The following is a 25,541-nucleotide window of genomic DNA, read 5'->3' on the forward strand; positions in this document are numbered from 1 at the left end:
AGCTAGCTGTTTATATGTTACATTGTGTAGCTAGCTGTTTACATGTTACATTGTGTAGCTGGCTGTTTATATGTTACATTGTGTAGCTAGCTGTTTATATGTTACATTGTGTAGCTAGCTGTTTATATTTTACATTGTGTAGCTGGCTGTTTATATGTTACATTGTGTAGCTAGTTGTTTATATGTTACATGCTAGCTGTTTATATGTTACATTGTGTAGCTAGCTGTTTATACGTTACATTGCCTAGGAGAACAACTCTAATAACATCCTCCTCAGCCTTCCCCATAACCTATGTAATGACCCTGTTACAAGTAAGTACAGTTTATGTTTTGCAGCAAAATACTCTATTAACACAGTGTATTTGGTGTGACCTGTGAGCTCTCTGTCCCTGACCTGTCCCAATGTTCACCTTGAGGGCAGGAGTCCTAACGCGGGTGAAATGTGACAGCAGCATCCTCTGTCCGCTAGGGTCGGACAATGGGGTCGGACGATGGGGTCGGACAATGGAAAAAGGGTTCGGACGATGGGGTCTGACGATGGGGTCTGACGATGGGGTCGGACGATGGGGTCGGACGATGGGATCGGACGATGGGATGGGGTCTGACGATGGGGTCTGACGATGGGGTCGGACGATGGGGTCTGACGATGGGGTCGGATGATGGGATCGGACGATGGGATAGGGTCGGACGATGGGGTCTGACGATGGGGTCGGACGATGGGATGGGGTCAGACGATGGGGTCTGACGATGGGGTCGGACGATGGGGTCGGACGATGGGGTCTGACGATGGGGTCGGACGATGGGGTCTGACGATGGGATGGGGTCAGACGATGGGGTCGGACGATGGGGTCTGACGATGGGGTCTGACGATGGGGTCAGACGATGGGGTCGGACGATGGGGTCTGACGATGGGGTCAGACGATGGGGTCAGACGATGGGGTCAGACGATGGGGTCGGCTGCAACTGCTACTCCCAGAGAGGAAACACAGAGCATCAGCTGGATGGTCAAGTGATTCTCCTCAGCACACACACATATACTGGCACACATACACACACACACACACACACACAAATACACACACAAACTGGCATCCGTAGACACAAACAAATGCAGCAACAAAAAAGATACACTCAAGTGAACACTCGCAGACAGCGGCGTGCACATACACACTCGAGTAATGTCAGGTTTTAATACCTGCTAATGGCCTTTAGACTTACCGCCGCTGGCTATGAATAAATCATATCAGTTACGCCACAGCCAATACCTGACCTTCACTGTCTTTGTTGACGTGATCTATAGGTGTATGTGTGTGTGTGTGTGTGTGTGTGTGTGTGGTGTGTGTGTGTGTGTGTGTGTGTGTGTGTGTGTGTGTGTGTGTGTGTGTGTGTTGTGTGTGTGTGTGTGTGTGTGTGTGGGCATGTTGCCATTAGCTGTTCTTAAAATAGCAATAGGCTATGAGAAACAGAGGGGTGTGCGTGTTTAACTACACTCTTAGAAGTGAAGGTGCCTGGAAGAACCTTTTGGGTTGCCACACTGGCGGAACCTTTCCAGTTGAAAAAGGTTCCTCGAGGAACCCCTGTCTATGAACCACAAATATGAACCATTGACTAGCAATGGTTCCTTGAGGAACTCCAGGGGTTCCTTGAGGAACTCCAGGGTTATTCGAGTCACCACAGTGCATGCTTGAGGTACATCTATTCCTTTAGCTCATCATCTGACTGAGATGTTGTAATAACCTCCAGGAACCTACGACAGTGTGTCTTCTATGATGTCACCCTGAGTTCCCTCGTCATCTCTGAGGTCGCCTGCCAGAATAGGGGTGAGATCTGAGGTCGCCACCTAGAATAGGTCTGAGGGGTGAGGTCTGAGGTCGCCTCCCAGAATAGGTCTGAGGGGTGAGGTCTGAGGTCGCCACCCAGAATAGGTCTGAGGGGTGAGGTCTGAGGTCGCCACCCAGAATAGGTCTGAGGGGTGAGGTCTGAGGTCGCCACCCAGAATAGGTCTGAGGGGTGAGGTCTGAGGTATGAGGTCGCCTCCCAGAATAGGTCTGAGGGGTGAAGTCTGAGGTCGCCACCCAGAATAGGTCTGAGGGGTGAGGTCTGAGGTCGCCACCCAGAATAGGGGTGAGGTCTGAGGTCGCCTCCCAGAATAGGTCTGAGGGGTGAGGTCTGAGGTCACCACCCAGAATAGGGGTGAGGTATGAGGTCGCCACCCAGAATAGGTCTGAGGTCTGAGGTATGAGGTCGCCTCCCAGAATAGGTCTGAGGGGTGAAGTCTGAGGTCGCCACCCAGAATAGGTCTGAGGGGTGAGGTCTGAGGTCGCCACCCAGAATAGGTCTGAGGGGTGAGGTCTGAGGTATGAGGTCGCCTCCCAGAATAGGTCTGAGGGGTGAGGTCTGAGGTTGCCACCCAGAATAGGTCTGAGGGGTGAGGTCTGAGGTCGCCACCCAGAATAGGTCTGAGGGGTGAGGTCTGAGGTCGCCACCCAGAATAGGTCTGAGGGGTGAGGTCTGAGGTCGCCTCCCAGAATATGTCTGAGGGGTGAGGGGGTTGAGGAGTGCTCCTGTCAGCCAGGCTGAGAGCAGCTAGGTTGGGATTGGGGCGTATCGATCCTTGCGTGTTGTGTCGGTATCGACGGAGAGATATGTTTCAGGAAGTGACCTTGGCAGGCCCAGATGGACAGACAGAACCGGATGAACAGGGAGACAAACAGAAAGACTGGTACCTGCCAGGATATAGCTCTGTCTCCTACGATGTACCATGCTGGCACCATCAGCCCTGCTGCCCTGACACTTGTGCCACCATGATAGTGTGCTCGGTTCCCGGGACCAACCGTACGTAAACGGGAAAGGGGGATACTTAGTCAGTTGTCCAACTGAATGTATTCAACTGAAATGTGTCTTCCGCATTTAACCCAACCCCTCTGAATCAGTGAGGTGCGGGGTGCTGCTGCCTTAATCGACATAAAAATGTCTGCATGCATGACTGTAAGTCGCTTTGGATAAAAGTGTCTGCTAAATGGTATACTGTAGAAAGGTGACATATCTCCTGAAGGCCACATGGGAGTTTGCAGTGATTCAGATAGTTTTTTTTACATTATATGCGAATGTATAATTCTAAAACATAAATGCAACATGCAGCAATTTCAAAGATTTTACTGAGTAACAGTTCATACAAGGAAATCTGTAAATTTAAATAAATTCATTAGGCCCTAATCTGTGGATTTCACATGACTGGGAATACAGATATTTATCTGTTGGTCACAGATACCTTAAAAAAAGGTAGGGGTGTGGATCAGAAAACTTGTCAGTATCTGGTGTGCAGCGCGACACATTTCCTTCACATAGAGTTGATCAGGCTGTTCAATGATCAGGCTGTTCCTCTTCCATGGCTGTGCGAAGTTGCTGGATATTGGCGGGAACTGGAACACGCTGTCGTATATGTCGATCCAGAGCATCCCAAACATGCTCAATGGGTGACATGTCGGGTGAGTATGCAGGCCATGGAAGAGCTGATACATGTTCAGCTTCCAGGTACTGTGTACAGATCCTCGTGACATGGGGCTGTGCAGTATCATGCTGAAAGATGAGGTGATTCAGATTGAGAAAACTTTAATATCCTCAGAGGCAATTCATCTTGCAGCAGTCATAAAACATATAACATCTAAAAATGTACAATAAATAGCAAAGGATATTTACAAACAAATAGGCAGGGTAAGTAAAATGTCATCGTGCAACATTTGTTAAATTGCAGAATTTCATTCGGAATAAAAGAGTACTTGGCCCAATTCTTTTTTTTTTACCAAAGGTAGTTTGTACCTGTGTCCAGAGGGAAGGAGCTGGAATTCAGGGTGGAGTGTATGGGAAGAGTCAACCGCTATTTTATTTGCCTTATGGAGGGCTCTGCCCAGGTAGAGAGATGACAGTTCTTGCTGTTGCTGCCCCATGACTTTTCCGCATGTCCTGACAATCTTGCACAACCTATTTTTCTGTGCAACCTTGATATTCTCAAACCAGAAGGTCAAGCAGTAGGACAGAATGCTCTCAATTAATGATTTATAAAAGAGAACCATGATGGTTAGATCAACATTAAAAAAGTACAGTTTCCGTAGGAAATACAGTCTCTGTTGGGATTTCTTAAAAATTGCATCAGTGCACTGATCCAAGGATAGCTTGTTGTCAATGACTAGCCCAAGGTATTTGTACTCCTCCACTATTTCAATGGGCTCGCCTTTTATCAATGATGGTGTGTGCATGGTAGTGTTCCTTCCAAGGTCAATCACCATGTCCTTTGCTTTTGATGTATTTAATATTAGACGGGATGACTCACACCAGACAGTAAAATCATTCAGAGCCGGTCCGTGCTCCGTCTCATCCCCTTCGAGAAGACTAACCAAAGCAGTATCGTCAGATTATTTGATCAGTTGGCGCCCTGGAAACCGGCTCCTGTAGCTGTTTGTATACAGTATGTACAGTATGTATAGTACTGGTGAAAAAACACTGCCCTGTGGGGTTCCAACTGAAGTATTGCGCACCTCAGAGAGTGTGTTGCCAACTCCTACCTGCTGAGACCTATCAGTTAGGAAATTGGTGATCCATGTGATAAGCATCAAGTCCAAAGTCTCCTCTCAGTCTGTCTGCGAGGACCAACGGCTTGATTGTGTTAAATGCCGAGGAGAAATCTGCGAACAATACGCACATGGGTTTTACTGCCCTCCAAAAGCATGTACACCAGATGTAAGAGCAAAAGGATGGCAGCATCTGTCCCTCTCTCTGACCAGTATGCAAATTGGAGGGGGGTCAAAAAGGTGACAGGTGGTGTTGATGATGTATGCCTTGATCTTTTCAAGAGATTTAATCAAGAGAGAGGTCAGAGCGACAGGTCTGTAATCATTTGATGCAAACGGATGAGAGGTTTTTGGAACAGGTTCAACAATAGATTTTTTTCCATATGATGGAATTTCCAATGTATCCAGGGACCGCTGAAAGAGAGAGCAGAAAACACCGGATGAATGGTGGTGGCGGATGAATGGCACGACAATGGACCTGTGTTGTGTGACAAAAGTGCATATTTTAAAGTGGCCTTTTATTGTCCCCAGCACAAGGTGCACCTCTGTAATGATGATACTGTTAATCAGCTTCTTGATATGCCCCACACCTGTCAGGTGGGTGGATTATCTTGGCAAAGGGTAAATGCTGACAAACAGGGATGTAAGTACATTTGTGCACAAAATTTGAGAGAAATAAGATTTTTGTGCGTATGGAAAACTTCTTGGATCTTTTATCTCAGCTCATGAAACATGGGACCAAAACTTGACATGTTGCGTTTATATTTTTGTTTAGTATATAAGCATTACCCAATATCACAAACAACGGTTACCGCTTACATGAGGAATATGCACTTCTTGAGTTACAGAAATCCCTGCAGTAGTTACTCTCTCATTCAGTGGACACAAACCAATGCCAATAACAAACTAATGTCCCACAGCGCTCTCAAGTGGTCAGTTGTGGTACTACACCCATTCTGAGAACTTTCCACAAGCCACCCTGTCAATCACCGTTTTGACTCTGCCTCTCATAGAGCTGATTGGAGCTCAGTCAGCCAATCCCCGGACTGCCTACTGTTGGTCTCAACCTGTGTTCAGCCATTATTTATAGAATCCTCAGGATTCTGGGGTGTGAGGGGACAGGGGAAGAAGGGGGAGAAGGAGGGAAGTGTGGGGAGAGATGGGGGGATGTGGGGGATACCGATGAGACAGCTCTCGAGAGAAGGCAGGCTATGTGCCCACTGCCCACAAAATGAGGTAGAAACTGAGCTACACTTCCGAACCTCCTGCCAAATGTATGAACATATTAGAGACATTTTTTTCCCAAAGATCACTGAGACCCACAAAGAATTTGGAAACAAATAAAACATTGATAAACTCTCATATATGTTTGGCAAATCTTAGCAGCAGAATATGAGAAAGGGGCAACCAGTGGTGCACAAACAACATTGTAAATACAGCCTATATTTCTCTGTTTATTTAGATTCCCATTCATGTTCCAACTACTTGCACATTGTTACAACACTGTACATAGCCAATAATATAACATTTGAAATGTCTATATTTTTGTGTAATGTTTTCTAATGTTTCCCTTGTTTATTTCCATTTGGTTTCAAATCAAATTGTATTGGTCATTTACACATGGTTAGTAGATGTAGCGAAATGCTTATGCTTCTAGTTCCGACAGTGCAGTTTATTGTCTATTCCGTTTGCTTTGGCAATGTAGACATATGTTTCCCATGCCAATAAAGCCCTTTGGATTGAATTGAAGACACAGAGAGAGAGAGATTGAGAGACAGAAAGATTGAGATAAACAGAGGGAGGGAGACAGAAATAGGGACAGAGAGATTGAGAAAGAGAGACCTACTGTGATGGTCCGGGCCTAACCACACAAAAACAACACTAGACAATATGGAACACAAAGCTTTTACTATCTCGTCCTGGAATATACAAGGTCTGAGGTCATCTGCCTTTGGCTTAAAGAGCAGGAACCCAGACTGCATTGAAGAAATTGGAAATAGAGACATTGTCATCCTACCAGAAACATGGTATAAAGGAGACAGATCCACTGGTTGCCCTCTAGGTTACAGAGAGCTGGTAGTCACATCCACCAAACTACCAGGTGTGAAATAGGGAAGAGACTCATGGGTATGCTAATTTGGTATATAGCAGACCTAACCCACTCTTAAATTAGTCAAAACAGGATCATTTTACATCTGGCTAGAAATGAATAAAGTAATTATCTCAACAGAGAAAAATGTCATCATGTGTGCTGCCTATATCCCTCCAATAGAATCCCCATACTTTAACGATGACAGCTCCTCAGTTTCCAGGCCCAGGGACATGTACTAGTCTGTGGCAACCTAAATGCCAGAACTGGACAAGAACCCGACACCCTCAGCACACACGGGGACAAACACCTACCTGGAGGTGACAGCATTCTCTCCCCTATATGCCCTCCTAGACACAACTACAACAACATAAATTGTATCATGATGGCGCCGAAGAATGTGGCTGACGTTTTACATTCTTCCAACCAATTGTGCAATTTTGTTATTTTTTTTGCGTTTTGTGTAACTCATTTTTTTACTTATTGTGTACATAATGTTGCTGCTACCGTCTCTAATGACCGAAAATAACTTCTGGACATCAGAAAAGCGATTACTCACCGCGGACTGGAAGATTTTTTTTCCTTTAACGAGTCCGACGAGAAGGATATCCTGATTTCACTGGACAGGCCCAGATGCACGCATTTGGCGTGAAGAAAAGACACCGGAAAAGGGGACGCAGATCGGGGATCCTTCTGAGAAGCCGGAGGCGAGTGAGTAAACTCCCAATGCCTTCCATTCTCCTTGCTAACGTGCAATCATTAGAAAATACAATTGATGACCTACTATTAAGATTATCCTACCAACAGGACATTAAAAACTGTAACATCTTGTGTTTCCCCGAGACGTGGCTGAACGAATAAACGGACAATATAGAGCTGGTGGGATTTTCCATGCACCGGCAGAACAGAGACGCTACCTCTGGTAAGACGAGGTGTGTCTTTTTGTCAATAACAGCTGGAGCGATGTCTAATATTAAAGAAGTCTCGAGTTATTGCTCGCCTGAGGTAGAGTACCTTATGATAAGCTGTCAACCACACTATCTACCAAGAGAGTTCTCATCTGTAATTATTTGTAGCCATCTATTTACCACTACAAAGCGAAGCTGGCACAAAGACTGCTCTAAACCAACTGTATAAGACCATGAGCAAAGAAGAAAATACTCACCCAGAAGTGGAGCTCCTAATGGCCGTGGACTTTAATGCAGGCAAACTTAAATCAGTTTTACCACATTTTTACCAGCATGTCACATGTGCAACCAGGGGAAAAAAATCCTAGACCACCTTTACTCCACACACAGAGATGCGTACAAAGCTCTCCCCCGCCCTCCATTTGGCAAATCTGACCACAATTCTATCCTCCTGATTCCTGCTTACAAGCAAAAACTAAAGCAGGAAGTACCAGTGACTCGCTCAATACGGAAGTGGTCAGATGACACGGATGCTACACTACAGGACTGTTTTGCTAGCACAAACTGGAATATGTTCCGGGATTCATCCGATTGCATTGTGGAATACACCACCTCAGTCATAGGCTTCATCAATAAGTACATCGATGACGTCGTCCCCACAGTGACTGTATGTACATATCCCAACCAGAAGCCATGGATTACAGGCAACATCCGCATCAACGCTTTCAAGGAGTGGGAGACTTTCAAGGAGTGGGAGACTAATCCGGAAGCTTAAAAGAAATCCCGCTATGCCTGTCAGATGAACCATATAACAAGCAAAGCATCAATACAGGATTAAGATTGAATCCTACTACACCAGCTCTGATGCTTGTCGGATGTGGCATGGCTTGAAAACTATTACGGACTGCAAAAGGAAACACAGACGTGAGCTGCCCAGTGATGCAAGCCTACCAGATGAGCTAAATGCCTTTTATGCTTGCTTCGTGGGCAAGGAACTCTGAAGCATGCACGAGAGCACCAGCTGTTCTGGATGACTGTGTGATAACGCTCTCGATAGCCGATGTGAACAAAACCTTTAAACAGGTAAACATTCACAAAGCCCTGGGCCAGACAGATTAGCAGGATGTGTACTCAAAGCATGCGCGGACCAACTGTCAAGTGTCTTCACTGACATTTTCAACCTCTCCCTGACCGAGTCTGTAATACCTATATGTTTCAAGCAGACCACCATAGTCCCTGTGCCCAAGGAAGGGAAGGTAACCTGCCTAAATGATTACCTCCCCGTGGCACTCACGTCGGTAGCTATGAAGTGCTTTGAAAGGCTGGTCATGGCTCACATCAACAGCATCCTCCCGGACACCCTAGAACCACTCCAATGTGTATACCGCCCCAACAGATCCACAGATGACTCAATCTCAATCGCACTTCACCTGGACAAAAGGAACACCTATGTGAGAATACTGTTCATCGACTACAGCTCAGTGTTCAACACCATAGTGCCCACGAAGCTCATCACTAAGCTAAGGACTCTGGGACTAAACACCTCCCTCTGCAACTGGATCCTGGACTTCCTGACGGGCCGCCCCCAGGTGGTAAGAGTAGGCAACAACATGTCTGCCACACTGATCCTCAACACTGGAGCCCCTCAGGGGTGTGTACTTAGTCCCCTCCTGTATTCCCTGTTCACCCACGACTGCATGGCCAAACACGACTCCAACACCATCATTAAGTTTGCTGACGACACAACAGTGGTAGGCCTGATCACCGACAACAATGAGACGGCGTATAGGGAGGAGGTCAGAGAACTGGCAGAGTGGTGGAAGGACAACAACCTCTCCCTCAATGTGAGCAAGACAAAGGAGTTGATCGTGGTCTATAGGATAAGGAGGACCGAGCACGCCCCATTCTCATTGATGGGGCTGTAGTGGAGCGGGTTGAGTTTCAAGTTCCTTAGTGTCCACATCACCAACTAACTATCATGGTCTAAACACACCCAGACAGTTGTGAAGAGGGTATGACAAAACCGTTTCCCCCTCAGGAGACTGAAAAGATTTGGCATGGGCCCCCAGATCCTCAAAAGGTTCTACAGCTGCACCATAGAGAGCATCCTGACCGGTTGAATCACCGCTTGGTACGGCTACTGTTCGGCATCTGACCATAAGGCGCTAAAGAGAGTAGTGCGAATGGCCCAGTACATCACTGGGGAAAAGCTTCCTGCCATCCAGGACCTAAATAATAGGTGGTGTCAGAGGAAAGCCCATAAAATTGTCAGAGACTCCAGTAACCCAAGTTATAGACTGTTTTCTCTGCTACCAGCATGACAAGCGGTATCGGAGCACCAAGTCTAGGACCAAAAGGCTCCTCAACAGCTTCTATCCCCAAGCTATTAGACTGCTAAACAATTCATAAAAATCGCCACCGGACAATTTACATTGACACCCCCCCCCCCTGTACACTGCTGCTACTCGCTGTTTGTTTGTTACCTATGCATTGTAACTTCGCCCCCACCTACATGTACAGATTACCTCAACTAGCCTGTAACCCTGCACACTCACTTGGTACCGGTGCCCCCTGTATATAGCCTCTTTATTGTTATTCTTATTGTGTTGCTTTTTACTATTACTTTTTATTTTAGCCTACTTGGTAAATATTTTCTTCTTCTTGAACTGCACTGTTGGTTAAGGGCTTGTAAGTAAGCATTTCACGGTAAAGTCTACACTTGTTGTATTTGGCACATGTGGCAAATAGTTTGATTTGATTTTATAACCAACAAAAACGGCTCACAACTCCTGCAGCTCTGTCGCACACTTGGTATGTACATGGTCAATGGTAGTCTTCGAGGGGACTCCTACAGTAGGTACACCTATAGCTCATCTCTTGGCAGTAGTACTGTAGACTACCTCATCACTGACCACAACCCAGAGTCTCTTAGAGCGTTCACACTCAGTCCACTGTCACCCCTTTCAGGTCTCAGCAAAATCACAGTCTACTTGAACAGAGCTATGATCAATCATGAGGCATCAAAACCAAAGGAACTGAATAAAATTCAGAAATGCTATAGATGGAAGTAAAGTAGTGTGGAAATCTAACAAAAAACAACTAGGCAACAATAACTGCAATCCCTTCAAGGCAACAACAAATTCCATCCCTTCAATCCCTTATTCCTGGACAAAAGGTTTCACTGTAATAGTGAAGGTGTAATCTTGGCAGTAGAAAACCTAAACAGTATAGTTGACCTCTCAGCTTCACTATCAAATCAAACAAATTCAAGCATACAACCTAAGAAAATTAACAACAATGACAAACGGTTTGATGAAGAAAGCAAAAACCTAAGAAAGAAATTGAGAAACCTATCCAACCAAAAACGTAGAGACCCAGTAAACCTGAGCCTACGCCTTCACTATGGTGAATCACTAAAACAATACAGACATACACTGCGGAAAAAGGAGGAACAGCACGTCAGAATTCAGCTCAATGTAATTGAAGAATCCATAGAATCTAACCACTTCTGGGAAAACTGGAACGCACTAAACCAACAACAACAAAAAGAGTTATCTATCCAAAACGGAGATGTGTGGGTAAACCACTTCTCCATCTTTTTGGCTCTATAACAAAGAACAAAGAACAAACAGCAAAACCATATACATGATCAAATACAAATCTTAGAATCAACTATTAAAGAGTACCAGAACCCACTGGATTCTCCAATTACATTGAATGAACTACAGGACAAAATACAAACCCTCCAACCCAAAAAGGCCTGTGGGGTTGATGGTATGCTAAATTAAATGATAAAATATACAGACCACAAATTCCAATTGGCTATACTTAAACTCTTTAACATCACCCTCAGCTCTGGCATCTTCCCCATTTTTTGGAACCAAGGACTGATCACCCCAATTCACAAAAGTGGAGAGATATTTGACCCCAATAACTACAGGGGGATATGCATCAACAGCGACCATGGGAAAATTCTTTGCATAAAATATACAGACCACAATCTCCAATTGGCTATACTTAAACTCTTTAACATCATCCTCAGCTTTGGCATCTTCCCCATTTTGTGGAACCAAGGACTGTCACGCCCTGACCTGAGAGAGACGGTTTATTTCTCTATTTTGTTAGGTCAGTTTGTGGTGTGGGCATTCTATGTTTTGTATTTCTTTGTTTTGGGCCGAGTATGGTTCCTAATCAGAGGCAGCTGTCTATCGTTGTCTCTGATTAGCAATCATACTTAGGCAGCCTTTTCCCACCTGTGTTTGTGGGTAGTTGTTTTGTGTTTTCTGTACCTGACAGAACTGTGCGCTTTGGTCCCCTTCCTCTAACGACAGCCGTAACAGAACTACCCCGTGCTTACCGTGGGGAGTGAGTGACCGAGCAAGCACCGTGCACAGCTACAGCCAGGTGCGCTCAGTGCAAGCTTCCCACAGTTGCTGTGCTAGAGTTGGCAGTGAGCCAGGAAGAATTGTACCGGCTCAGCGTTCCTGGTCTCCAGTGCGTCTCTTTGGCCCAGGTTATCCAGCGCCAGCTCTACGCACGGTACCCCCCGTTCACCAGCACAAACCAGTTCGTCCTGTGCCAGTGCTCCGCCCTTGCTGGGCTAAAGTAAACATCCAGCCAGGACGGGGTGTGCCAGCCCTAAGCTCCAGACCTCCAGCGCGCCTCCACGGCCTAGTATACCCTGTGCCTGCTCTGCGCACCCAGTCTCCTGTGCGTCTCCCCAGTCCGGTGAGACCGGTTCCAGCTCCACGTAGGAAGCCTCCAGTGATGATCTATGGTCCGAAGCCTCCAGTGATGATCCATGGCACGAAGCCTTCAGTGATGATCCATGGCACGAAGCCTCCAGTGATGATCCATGGCCCGGAGCCTGTAGGGATGATCCATGGCACGAAGCCTCCAGTGATAATCCATGGTCCATGGTCCGGAGCCTCCAGTGATAATCCATGGCACGAAGCCTCCAGTGATGATCCATGGCCCGGAGCCTGTAGGGATGATCCATGGCATGAAGCCTCCAGTAATGATCCATGGTGCGGAACCTGTAGTGATGATCCATGGCACGGAGCCTACAGCGAAGTCCCCCGGTCCGGAGCCTCCAGCGATGCTCCCCAGTCCGGAGCCTCCAGCAACGCTCCCCAGTCTGGAGCCTCCAGCGACGCTCCCCAGTACGGAACCTCCTGAGATGGCCTGCAGCCCGGAACCTCCTGAGATGGCCTGCAGCCCGGAACCTCCAGTGACGATCTGCAGCCCAGAGTCTTCATCGGCGGTCTGCAGCCCAGAGTCTTCATCGGCGGTCTGCAGCCCAGAGTCTTCATCGGCGGTCTGCAGCCCAGCTTCGTGCCATGGATCATCCCTACAGGCTCCGGGCCATGGATCATCACTGGAGGCTTCGTGCCATGGATCATCACTGAAGGCTTCGTGCCATGGATCATCACTGGAGGCTTCGGACCATAGATCATCATCGGCGGTCTGCAGCCCAGAGTCTTCATCGGCGGTCTGCAGCCCAGAGTCTTCAGCGGCGGTCTGCAGCCCAGAGTCTTCAGCGGCGGTCTGCAGCCCAGAGTCTTCAGCGGCGGCTTGCAGTCCAGAGTCGTCAGTGGCGGTCTGCAGCCCAGAGTCTTCAGCGGCGGTCTGCAGCCCAGAGTCTTCAGCGGCGGTCTGCAGCCCAGAGTCTTCAGCGGCGGTCTGCAGCCCAGAGTCTTCAGCGGCGGTCTGCAGCCCAGAGTCTTCAGCGGCGGTCTGCAGCCCAGAGTCTTCAGCGGCGGCTTGCAGTCCAGAGTCGTCAGTGGCGGTCTGCAGCCCAGAGTCTTCAGCGGCGGTCGGCAGTTCAGAGCCCCCGGCGATGATCCACGGTCTGGTTCCTCCGGCGACACAGAAGCCCTCCCCTATAGGTTCAGGTTTGCGGCCGGGAGTCTGCACCTTTGGGGGGGGGGGGGGTACTGTCACGCCCTGACCTGAGAGAGACGGTTTATTTCTCTATTTTGTTAGGTCAGGGTGTGGGGTGGGCATTCTATGTTTTGTATTTCTTTGTTTTGGGCCGAGTATGGTTCCTAATCAGAGGCAGCTGTCTATCGTTGTCTCTGATTAGGAATCATACTTAGGCAGCCTTTTCCCACCTGTGTTTGTGGGTAGTTGTTTTGTGTTTTCTGTACCTGACAGAACTGTGCGCTTTGGTCCCCTTCCTCTAATGACAGCCGTAACAGGACTGATCACCCCAATCCACAAAAGTGCAGACAAAATTGAACCCAATAACTACAGGGGGATATGCGTCAACAGCTACCTTGGGAAAATCTTCTGCATTATCATTAACAGCAGACTCGTACATTTCCTTAGCGAAAACAATGTTCTGAGCAAATGTCAAAAGAGATTTTTACCAATTACCGTATGACAGACCACGTATTCACCCTGCACACCCTAATTGACAAACAAATAAACCAAAACAAAGGCTAAGTCTTCTCATGCTTTGTTGATTTCATAAAACCTTTTGAGTCAATTTGGTATGAGGGTCTGCTATACAAAATGATGTAAAGTGGTGTTGGGGGAAATAAATAGGACATTATAAAATCCATATACACAAACAACAAGTGTGCTGTTCTTTCCCCAGGGCCGGGGGGTGAGACAGAGATGTAGCTTAAGCCCAACCCTCTTTAACATATATATCAAAGAATTGGCGAGGGCACTAGAACAGTCTGCAGTAACCGGCCTCACCCTACTAGAATCTGAAGTCAAATGTTTACTGTTTGCTGATGATCTGGTGCTTCTGCCCCCAACCAAGGAGGTCCAATAGCAGCACCTAAAGCTTCTGCATAGATTCTGTGAAACCTGGGCCCTGACTGTAAATCTCAGTAAGACAAAACAATGGTATTCCAAAAAAGGTCCAGTTACCAGGACCACGAATACAAATTCCATCTGGACACCGTTGCCCTAGAGCACACAAAAAACTATACATTCCTCGGCCTAAACATCAGCGCCACTGGTAACTTCAACAAAGCTGTGATCGATCTGAGAGACAAGACAAGAAGGGCCTTCTATGCCATCAAAAAGAACATAAAATTCAACATACAATTAGGATCTGGCTAAAAATACTTGAATCAGTTATAGAACCCATTGCCCTTTATGGTTGTGAGGTCTGGGGTCCGCTCACCAACTAAGAAATGACAAAATGGGACAAATACCAAATTGAGACTGCATGAAGAATTCTGCAAAAAATATTCCCTGTGTACAATGTAAAACACCAAATAATGCATGCAGAGCAGAATTAGGCCGATACCTGCTAATTATCAAAATCCAGAAAAGAGACGTTACATTCTACAACCACCTAAAAGGAAGCAATTCCCAAACCTTCCATAACAAAGCCATCACCTAAAGAGAGATGAACCTGGAGAAGAGTCCCTTAAGCAAGCTGGTCCTGAGGCTCTGTTCACAAACACAAACAGACCCCACTGAACCGCAGGACAGCAACACAATTAGACCCAACCAAATCATGAGAAAACAAAAAGATAATTACTTCAAATCAAAAATCAAATTTATTTATATAGCCCTTCGTATATCAGCTGAAATCTCAAAGTGCTGTACAGAAAGACAGCCTAAAACCCCAAACAGCAAGCAATGCATGTGAAAGAGGCACGGTGGCTAGGAAAAACTCCCTAGGAAAAACTCCCTAGAAAGGCCAAAAACCTAGGAAGAAACCTAGAGAGGAACCAGGCTATGAGGGGTGGCCAGTCCTCTTCTGGCTGTGCCGGGTGGATATTATAACAGAACATGGTCAAGATGTTAAAATGTTCATAAATGACCAGCATGGTCAAATAATAATAATCATTGTAGTTGTCGAGGGTGCAACAAGCACGTCCGGTGAACAGGTCAGGGTTCCGTAGCCGCAGGCAGAACAGTTGAAACTGGAGCAGCAGCATGGCCAGGTGGACTGGGGACAGCAAGGAGTCATCATGCCAGGTAGTCCCGAGGCATGGTCCTAGGGCTCAGGTCCTCCGAGAGAAAGAAAGAAAGAGAGAATTAGAGAGAGCATATTTAAATTCACACAGGACACCGGATAAGACAAGAGAATACTCCAGATGAAACAGACTGACCCTAGCCCCCCGGCACATAAACTACTGCAGCATAAATACTGGAGGCTGAGACAGGAGGGATCAGAAGACACTGTGGCCCCATCCGATGATACCCCCGGACAGGGCCAAACAGGAAGGATATAACCCCACCCACTTTGCCAAAGCACAGCCCCCACACCACTAGAGGGATGTCTACAACCACCAACTTACCGTCCGAAGACAAGGCCGAGTATAGCCCACAAAAATCTCCGCCATGGCATAACCCAAGGGGGGGCGCCAACCCAGACAGGAAGACCACGTCAGTGACTCAACCCACTCAAGTGACGCACCCCTCCCATGGACGGCATGGAAGAACACCAGTAAGTCAGTGACTCAGCCCCTGTAATAGGGTTAGAGGCAGAGAATCCCAGTGGAAAGAGGGGAACCGGCAAGGCAGAGACAGCAAGGGCGGTTCGTTGCTCCAGCCTTTCCGTTCACCTTCACACTCCTGGGCCAGACTACACTTAATCATAGGACCTACTGAAGAGATAAGTCTTCAGTAAAGACTTAAAGGTTGAGACTGAGTCTGCGTCTCTCACATGGGTAGGCAGACTATTCCATAAAAATGGAGCTCTATAGGAGAAAGCCCTACCTCCAGCCGTTTGCTTAGAAATTCTAGGGACAATTAGGAGGCCTGCGTCTTGTGACCGTAGCGTACGTATAGGTATGTACGGCAGGACCAAATCGGAAAGATAGGTAGGAGCAAGCCCATGTAATGCTTTGTAGGTTAGCAGTAAAACCTTGAAATCAGCCCTTACTTGACACACTGGAAAGAATTAACATAAAATCAGAGCAAACTAGAATGCTATTTGGCCCTAAACAGAGAGTACACAGTGGCAGAATACCTGACCACTGTGACTGACCCAAAATTGAGGAAATCTTTGACTATGTACAGACTCAGTGACTATAGCCTTGCTATTGAGAAAGGCCGCCGAAGGCAGACATGGCTCTCAAGAGAAGACAAGCTATGTGCACACTGCCCACAAAATGAGCTGGAAACTGAGCTGCACTTCCTAACCTCCTGCCAAATGTATGACAATATTAGAGACACATATTTCCCTCAGATTACACAGACCCACAAATAATTCTAAAACAAATCCAATTTTGATAAACTCCCATATCTATTGCTTAAAATTCCACAGTGTGCAATGACAACAGCAAGATTCGTAACCTATTGCGAAAGAAAAGGGCAACCAGTGAAGAACAAACACCATTGTAAATACAACCCATGTTTATGTTTATTTATTTTCTATGTTGTACTTTAACTATTTGCACATTATTACAAAACTGTATATATAATATAATATTACATTTGAAATGTCTTTATTCTTTTGGAACTTTTGTGAATCTATTTAACTTGCTTTGGCAATGTAAACATATGTTTCCCATGCCAATAAAGTCCCTTAAATTGAAATGAAATTGAATTGAGAGGGAGAGAGAGAGAGCGAGAGAGAGAGAGAGGGAGGGAGAGAGCGAGAGACTGATAGAGGGGCATGGAAGGAGAGAGCGAGAGACAGAGAGAGAGAGAGAGAGAGAGAGAGAGAGAGAGAGAGAGGGAGGGAGAGAGAGCGTGAGCCTGAGAGAGAGAGGGGCATGGAAGGAGAGAGCGAGAGACAGAGAGAGAGAGAGAGAGAGAGAGAGATACTGAGAGAGAGAAAGAGAGAGGGAGCAAGAGACAGAGAGAGAGCGAGAGAGAGAAAGAGTGAGAGCGAGAGAGAGAGAAAGCGTGAGAGAGAGACAGAGAGAGCGAGCGAGAGGGAGGGAAGGAGAGAGCGAGAGACAGAGAGAGAGAGAGTGAGAGAGAGAGAGGGAGGGAGAGAGCGTGAGCCTGAGAGAGAGAGGGGTATGGAAGGAGAGAGCGAGAGACAGATAGAGAGAGAGCGAGATACTGAGAGAGAGAGAGAGAGAGAGAGAGAGAGAGAGAGAGAGAGAGAGAGGGGGAGGGAAGGAGAGAGCGAGAGACAGAGAGAGGGAGAGAGAGAAAGAAAGAGACAGAGAGAGAGAGGGAGGGAGAGAGAGAGAGGAAGGGAGAGAGCGTGAGCCTGAGAGAGAGAGGGGCATGGAAGGTTAGAGCGAGAAACACAGAGAGAGAGACAGAGAGAGAGAGAGGGAGGGAAGGAAGGAGAGAGCGAGAGACAGACAGAGAGAGAGAGAGAGAGGGAGGGAGAGAGGGAGGGAGGGAGAGAGCAAGAGACAGAGAGAGAGTGAGGGAGAGAGAGAGGGAGGGAGAGAGCGAGAGACAGAGAAAGAGACAGACAGAGAGAGACATAGAGAGAAAGAGAGAGAGAGGGAGATAAAGATGACCAGTCACTTTAGTAGTGCAGAGTACACATTGATCCTCTCCTTCCAGGCTGTCGGGTTTCAGACTAATGCTCCATCCTCTGATAGAGGGAGACTGGAAGAGAACAGAGACAAATATAAAAAGAGTGGCCAAGGAAGATCTGAGTACTTGCCTAGGCTTCAGCTCAATGGACTAACAGTCTTGTGGTGCACAACCCAGATTCAAATCTGTACCTAATTAACAACAATAATATAAGTGCAACGTTGTGGATGTATCATGTATCACCCTCATATTGAACTCTGGACCGTGAAGCCAGTTCCACTTCATTTTTTTTTCTTTATTATTTCCCTCCAATCAGAGACTGATTTAGAAATGGGATACCGGGCTCCAGACCATAGTTTAAGAGTTGAATATCCCTAATGTACCACAAAAAAGTGCCAATTGTCACACATGAACAATGTATAATGCAATACCTCCTAACTAGCTGCAATCAATGGGATGACTGCATGAAATACAGTTGTTGATATGCCACACTAATAAAGCTACATTCGATGTATTTTGTTGCATGCATAACTGAGAGGTAATTTGATGGAAGATGGGTCTTCTTTGAACTACATATCCCATCTATTTTCATTGTTTGTGACGAAACACAACGCATACGCATTGGAGGGGGTTGGTCGGGTCTGTGTTTACTTCCGGATTTCGTTCGCAGCAGCAGCTGAAGACCGCTGTAGCTAGCGGTTTGATCTGCATAGTAATTTTCGTGCAATTTAGCATTCATGACAGAGTGTAGCTAGCTAGCTAGACAAGCGGCGTCCCAAAACAAGATTCGGTTCATTCAGTCCTGTAGTCGGCGAATGACATTAGGTACGCTAGCGGACGGCGACATAAAAACCGAAGCCACGAGATACCTCGCTGACCGGAAAGTGGACCGAGACCGTTGCCCGCTCACCTCCACTCGTCTTCGAGCTCAAAGTCACTCAATGCTGCGCTCCTCTCGCTCGCCCTCGGCGCAGCACCTCGGCTCCGACTAACTAGATAGTTGTTCATGTTCTTGTTGTTATCTAAACTCAGGTTCAAAACAAGGACACAAGCGATACGTTTTTGACATTTGACGACCAAATTAGGGATCGAGAGACACCGATCCACGGAGAGAGACGGGTCGGGACCAGGCGGCGAAGCGAGGGTTGGCCGGATAAAGTAGGGGGTCGCCTCCAACCCATCCTGGTGGATTTATTCCTAGATACAAGCATCACCATGGATTGGTTAATGGGGTGAGTACAGCTACCCCTTCCCACTGTCACGTTGACAGCACATAGCTAACGTTACCAGTTAATAATCCATTTTTGTGGCCGGTGATATTTGACAACAAATCAAACGAGGTTTACTGTATCAGAACATGTACGATGAACAAGACTAGCAGTGAAAATTAGTACACTTTCCTCTAGATGGCTAGTTAGCTTGCCAAGTAGAGATCATTATGCAATCTTCTCATTTTTAGGAAACAACGGTAACGTTAACCTGCGGGCGGAGCATCCCGTGGCCTGTGTAGCACAGCCAGCGGCCCAGATTAGGTCCTGAAAATGTATTGTTACACACTACTTTATTTTTAGGCAGATTTATTTAGCTAGCGACCTAGCCGTGTTCTGTGTAACGTTATTTCCCTCGCAAGGTGCGTTGTTTGACTAACGTTTTGAACAGGTTTCAAGTAGCTAGCTAGTTTATTAGCTATTTATCCAGCTAGCTACGTTACGTTGGCTTGGTATTTACTGTAAATTGGACCGCTAAAGCTAGCTGGAGGGCTAGCTGGAGGGCTAGCTGGAGGGCTAGCTGGCTGACAGCACACAGGCCCGGTGACTTCTGCCGATGTTGAGACTTTTTCCAGTCTAAAATACATGTTATATCTACAATGTAGCAGATTTTGTTAAAGCAAATACAATTTGATTTCAGAGGTTATCATGACAGTGTAGTTTGTGCAGATCAATTGTGTTGAAATGCAAGTGTGTGGTTTTGGTGGTGACATCATGCGAGTTGACACCGCTCGAGCCGCGTATGCGATGCTGACCTGTCACTTCATTTTTGTTTGACACTACCGTTTTAGGAGTCCTACATCTGAAAATAGAGTTTGATATGGATTTTAGAGCTATAGCTCAGCATATTTAATGTTTATTGTGAGTTTATTACACTTCCGTGCCCATTTGCCAATTCCAGTCTTTCCATCATGACATGTGAGACATTGCAAGACAAGTGTATTCTCTCATTTGCCTTAGTTTTGTTTATTGACTACAGATTTGTTTCATGACTTAGTTGCACACTATTTACAATGCAAACTCCGGTGAATCAGGCATGGGCAGAGTCTTAATTCATATTTGCATGCAAAGAGAGGAGAGTAATGAAAATGTAATCGACAACTTTGCATTGGCATGATAAGCCCAGAACATACAAATAATTAGCAGGTAGACGGATTTGCCTGTTTGTGAACTCACTCAAGGAGTATACGGCTGTATATGGCTTGTGTGGAGATCGGCCTCTTAATCACTTGCTGTGTGTTTTATAATGTTTATCCTGCAGTATTTTGTTATGGTATTATTTCAGTCATTTGTTGCTTGATACTGTATAGAAGATTCCTCTGTATTGTCAGATGACATATCTAAGCACATTTGAACGATTAGGCCTATCTCTCTGTTATTTGTGTGTCCGTGTGTGTGCTTATGGAGAGATCAATGCTCCTTCTTCATAAAGACACACGTCTGTCTGTCTGTCTGTCTGTCTGTCTGTCTGTCTGTCTGTCTGTCTGTCTGTCTGTCTGTCTGTCTGTCTGTCTGTCTGTCTGTGTGTCTGTGTGTGTGTGTGTGTGTGTGTGTGTGCGTGCGTGCGTGCTCCTGGGCCACCACTGATATCATCTCCCAGCAAGGATCTAGAACACAACACAGTGACAGAACATAACACTTCCTTTGTCTGCCCGGCAGCGGTGTCACGGCAGGATTTAAGTCCCCACTGAAAGGTGTGCCGCCGTCAGTGTGAGGGAGGGTAGAGGAAGGGGTGGAGGCCTGCTGTTTGGCTGCTTCTCCTCAACATGACATTCTGGCTGAGAGATAACAACAAGGCAATCATGGCCTCATTGGAACCCTGACAAAATATGAACCAGGCACCAGCTACAACAAATAGTTTTTATCTGCATTCGTCGCCTGACTTCTGGTTGATGTGGCGGTGTTGACAGGTCTCATGTTCTCATTTTTCATCTGGGAAAAATATGTATTATCTTTCTCCGTATCCTCTGCCTCTCTCTCCCTCTGCCTTCAGACCGTTTCCCCCCTTCAGTTTGTGCTTTCAGACCTGAACTGGTTGATATGTCTGTAATTCATGTTTAAGTGCAACATTGTTTAGCCTTGCAGACAGGGAGGATCAGACAGAGAGCAATTGTAGTCTACTACACAGCACAAACTTAACCTTATGCACCTTTTATCGGCTACTGTTCAGATCAATGAAGTTATGACTCTGTCATCTACCCACTTCATGAAGGCCTTGACAACAAGCACAATGCCCAGCTGGACATCGGAAGGTGTGGCCCATATTCTGCTGCTCTCGTGTGTGTGTGTGTGTGTGTGTGTGGGGCCCGTACTGATGAGGGAGAGAAGGATGGAAGGAGAAATAAGGACCCACTGAGACTGATGGAGGAGAGAGGGTGAAATGGGAGATAAAATGTTATTCATCACATGCTTCGTAAACAACAGGTGTGGACTAACAGTGAAATGTAGAAAGAAAAACAATTGAAAAGTAAAACGGGTAATAATAAAAGTAATAATGAGTAACGATAACTTGGCTATATACACAAGGTACCAGTACCGAGTCGATGTGCAGGGGTACGAGGTAATTGGGGTAGATATGTAAATATAACTAGGAATAAAGTGACAGATAATAAGCAGCAGCAGTGTGTGTGTTGAGGCAGAAAAGAGAGTCTGGGTAGCTATTTGGTTAACTATTTAACTAACTATTTAGCAGACTTAAGGCTTGGGGGTTGAAGCTGATCAGGGTCCTTTTGGTTCCAGACTTGGTGCATCCGTACTGCTTGCCATGCGGTTGCAGAGTGAACAATCTATGACTTGGGTGACTGGAGTCTTTGACAATTTTTGGGCTTTCCTCTGATACCGCCTGGTATAGAGGTCCTGGATGGCAGGGAGCTCCGGCCCAGTGATTTACTGAGCCATACGTACTACCCTCTGTGGCGCCTTGCAGTCGGAAGCCAAGCAGTTGCCATACCAAGTGGTGATGCAGCCAGTCAAGACGCTCTCTGGTGCAGCTTTATAACTTTTTGAGGATCTGAGGGCCCATGACAAATCTTTTCAGCCTCCTGAGGGGGAAGAGGTTTTGTGAAGAGGTGTTTTTGTGCCCTCCACAACTGTGACCCACTCCACTCCAGCCCCATCGATGTGAATGGGGGCGTGCTAGGCCTTTCATTTCCTGAAGTCCATGATCAGCTCCTTTTGTCTTTCTGATGTTCAGGAAGGGGTTGTTGTCCTGGCATCACACTGCCAGGTCTCTGACCTCCTCCCTATAGGCTGTCTCTTCATCGTTGGGGATCAGGCCTACCACCGCCATGTCGTCGGCAAACGTAATGATGGTATTGGAGTCGTGGGTGAACAGGGAGTACAGGAGGGAACTAAGCACGCACCACTGAGGGGCCCCTGTGTTGAGGGTTAGCGTGGCGGATGTGTTGTTGCCTACCCTGACCACCTTGGGGTGCCCCGTCAGGAAGTCCAGGATCCAGTTGCAGAGGGAGGTGTTCAGTCACAGGGTTCTTAGCTTAGTGATGAGCTTTATTTTTTTTTAAAAAATTTTTCACCTTTATTTAACCAGGTAGGCTAGTTGAGAACAAGTTCTCATTTACAACTGTGGCCTGGCCAAGATAAAGCAAAGCAGTGTGACACAGACAACAACAGAGTTACACATGGAATAAACAATAAACAAGCCAATAACACAATAAACAAGTCAATGACACAGTAGAAAAAAAGGTCTATATACAGTGTGTGCAAATGGAGTGAGGAGGTAAGGCAATAAATAGACCATAGTAGCGAAGAATTACAATTTAGCAGCTTAACGCTGGAGTGATAAATGAGCAGATGATGATGTGCAAGTAGAGATACTGGTGTGCAAAAGAGCAGAAAAGTAAATAAAACAGTATGGGGATGAGGTAGGTAGATTGGGTGGGCTATTTACAGATGGGCTATGTACAGCTGCAGCGATTGGTTAGCTGCTCAGATAGCTGATGTTTAAAGTTAGTGAGGGAAATATAAGTCTCCAGCTTCAGTGATTTTGGCAATTCGTTCCAGTCACTGGCAGCAGAGAACTGGAAGGAAAGGCGGCCAAAGCAGGTGTTGGCTTTGGGGATGACCAGTGAGATATACCTGCTGGAGCGAGTGTTACGGGTGGGTGTTGTTATCGTGATCAGTGAACTGAGATAAGGCGACGCTTTACCTAGCATAGACTTATAGATGACCTGGAGCCAGTGGGTCTGGTGACGAATATGTAGCGAGGGCCAGCCGACTCGAGCATACAGGTCGCAGCGGTGGGTGGTAAGGTGATTTGGTAACAAAACGGATGGCACTGTGATAGACTGCATCCAGTTTGCTGAGTAGAGTATTGGAAGCTATTTTGTAGATGACATCGCCAAAGTTGAGGATCGGTAGGATAGTCAGTTTTACTAGTGTATGTTTGGCGCCGTGAGTGAAGGAGGCTTTGTTGTGAAATAGATAGCCCATTCTAGATTTTTATTTTGGATTGGAGATGTTTAATATGAGTCTGGAAGGAGAGTTTACAGTCTAGCCAGACACCTAGTTATTTGTAGTGGCCCACATATTCTAGGTCAGAACCGTCCAGGGTGGTGATGCTAGTCGGGCGGGCGGGTGCAGGCAGCGAACGGTTGAAAAGCATGCATTTGGTTTTACTAGTGTTTAAGAGCAGTTAGAGGCCACGGAAGGAGTGTTGTATGGCATTGAAGCTTGTTTGGAGGTTAGTTAGCACAGTGTCCAAGGAAGGGGCAGAAGTATACAGAATGGTGTCGTCTGCGTAGAGGTGGATCAGGGAATCGCCTGCAGCAAGAGCGACATCATTGATATATACAGAGAAAAGAGTCGGCCCGAAAATTGAACCCTGTGGTACCCCCATAGAGACTGCCAAAGGTCCGGACAACATGCCCTCCGATTTGACACACTGAACTCTGTTTGCAAAGTAGTTGGTGAACCAGGTGAGGCAGTCATTAGAGAAACCAAGGCTATTGAGTCTGCCGATAAGAATACGGGGATTGACAGTCGAAAGCCTTGGCCAGGTTGATGAAGACGGCTGCACAGTACTGTCTTTTAACTTTGTGGGCACAATGATGTTGAATGCTGAACAGCATTCTCACGTAGGTGTTCTTTTTGTCCAAGTGAGAAAGGGCAGTGTGGAGTGCAATAGAGATTGCATCATCTGTGGATCTGTTGGGGTGGTAAGTGAATTGGAGTGGGTGTCTGGGATTATGGCGAATTGGAGTGGGTATCAGGGTGTCTGGGATTATGGTGTTGATATGAGCCATGACCAGCCTTTCAAAGCATTTCATAGCAGCAGATGTGAGTGCTACAGGGCGAGATTCACTTAGACAGGTTACCTTGGCGTTCCTAGGCACAGGGACTATGGTGGTCTGCTTGAAACATGTAGGTATTACAGACTGTGTCAGGTTGAAAATGTCAGGGAAGACACTTGCCAGCTGGTTGGCGCATGCTCTGAGTACGCATCCTGATAATCCTTCTGGCCCTGCGTCCTTATGAATGTTGACCTGTTTAAAGGTCTTACTCACATCGGCAACGCAGAGCGTGATCACACAGTCGTCCCGAACAGCTGGTGCTCTACGCATGGTTCAGTGTTGCTTTCCTTGAAGCGAGTATAGAAGGCATTTAGCTCATCTGGTAGCTTGTGTTACTGGGCAGCTCGTGGCTGGGTTTCCCTTTGAGAGGGAGATAAAGATGACCAGTCACTTTAGTAGTGCAGAGTACACATTGATCCTCTCCTTCCAGGCTGTCGGGTTTCAGACTAATGCTCCATCCTCTGATAGAGGGAGACTGGAAGAGAACAGAGACAAATATAAAAAGAGTGGTCAAGGAAGATCTGACTACTTGCCTAGGCTTCAGCTCAATGGACTAACAGTCTTGTGGTGCACAACCCAGATTCAAATCAAATCTGTACCTAATTAACAACAATAAAGCTACATTCGATTCGCTAAGCTAGCTGGAGGGCTAGTTGGCTGACAGCACACAGGCCCGGTGACTTCTGCCGATGTTGAGACTTTTTCCAGTCTAAAATACATGTTATATCTACAATGTAGCAGATTTTGTTAAAGCAAATACAATTTTATTTCAGAGGTTATCATGACAGTGTAGTTTGTGCAGATCAATTGTGTTGAAATGCAAGTGTGTGGTTTTGGTGGTGACATCATGCGAGTTGACACCGCTCGAGCCGCGTATGCGATGCTGACCTGTCACTTCATTTTTGTTTGACACTACCGTTTTAGGAGTCCTACATCTGAAAATAGAGTTTGATATGGATTTTAGAGCAAGCCCTCCC

The 25,541-nt window shown here is 46.6% G+C and overlaps 1 protein-coding gene across 1 annotated transcript in view; it reads left to right on the forward strand.

The window, feature by feature from the left end:
* The first annotated feature begins 18,641 nt into the window (after nucleotides 1–18,641).
* LOC115192772 (MOB kinase activator 2) overlaps nucleotides 18,642–25,541 on the forward strand; it is a 102,133-nt gene continuing 95,233 nt past the window's right edge. The window contains exon 1 of the mRNA XM_029751625.1: nucleotides 18,642–19,219. Coding sequence (XP_029607485.1) covers nucleotides 19,203–19,219 — 17 coding nt within the window. The 5' untranslated portion in view covers nucleotides 18,642–19,202. The remainder of the gene's footprint in view (nucleotides 19,220–25,541) is intronic.

Source organism: Salmo trutta, chromosome 4 (genome assembly GCF_901001165.1).
Source record: "Salmo trutta chromosome 4, fSalTru1.1, whole genome shotgun sequence".
In the NCBI taxonomy this organism is placed as follows: domain Eukaryota; kingdom Metazoa; phylum Chordata; class Actinopteri; order Salmoniformes; family Salmonidae; genus Salmo; species Salmo trutta.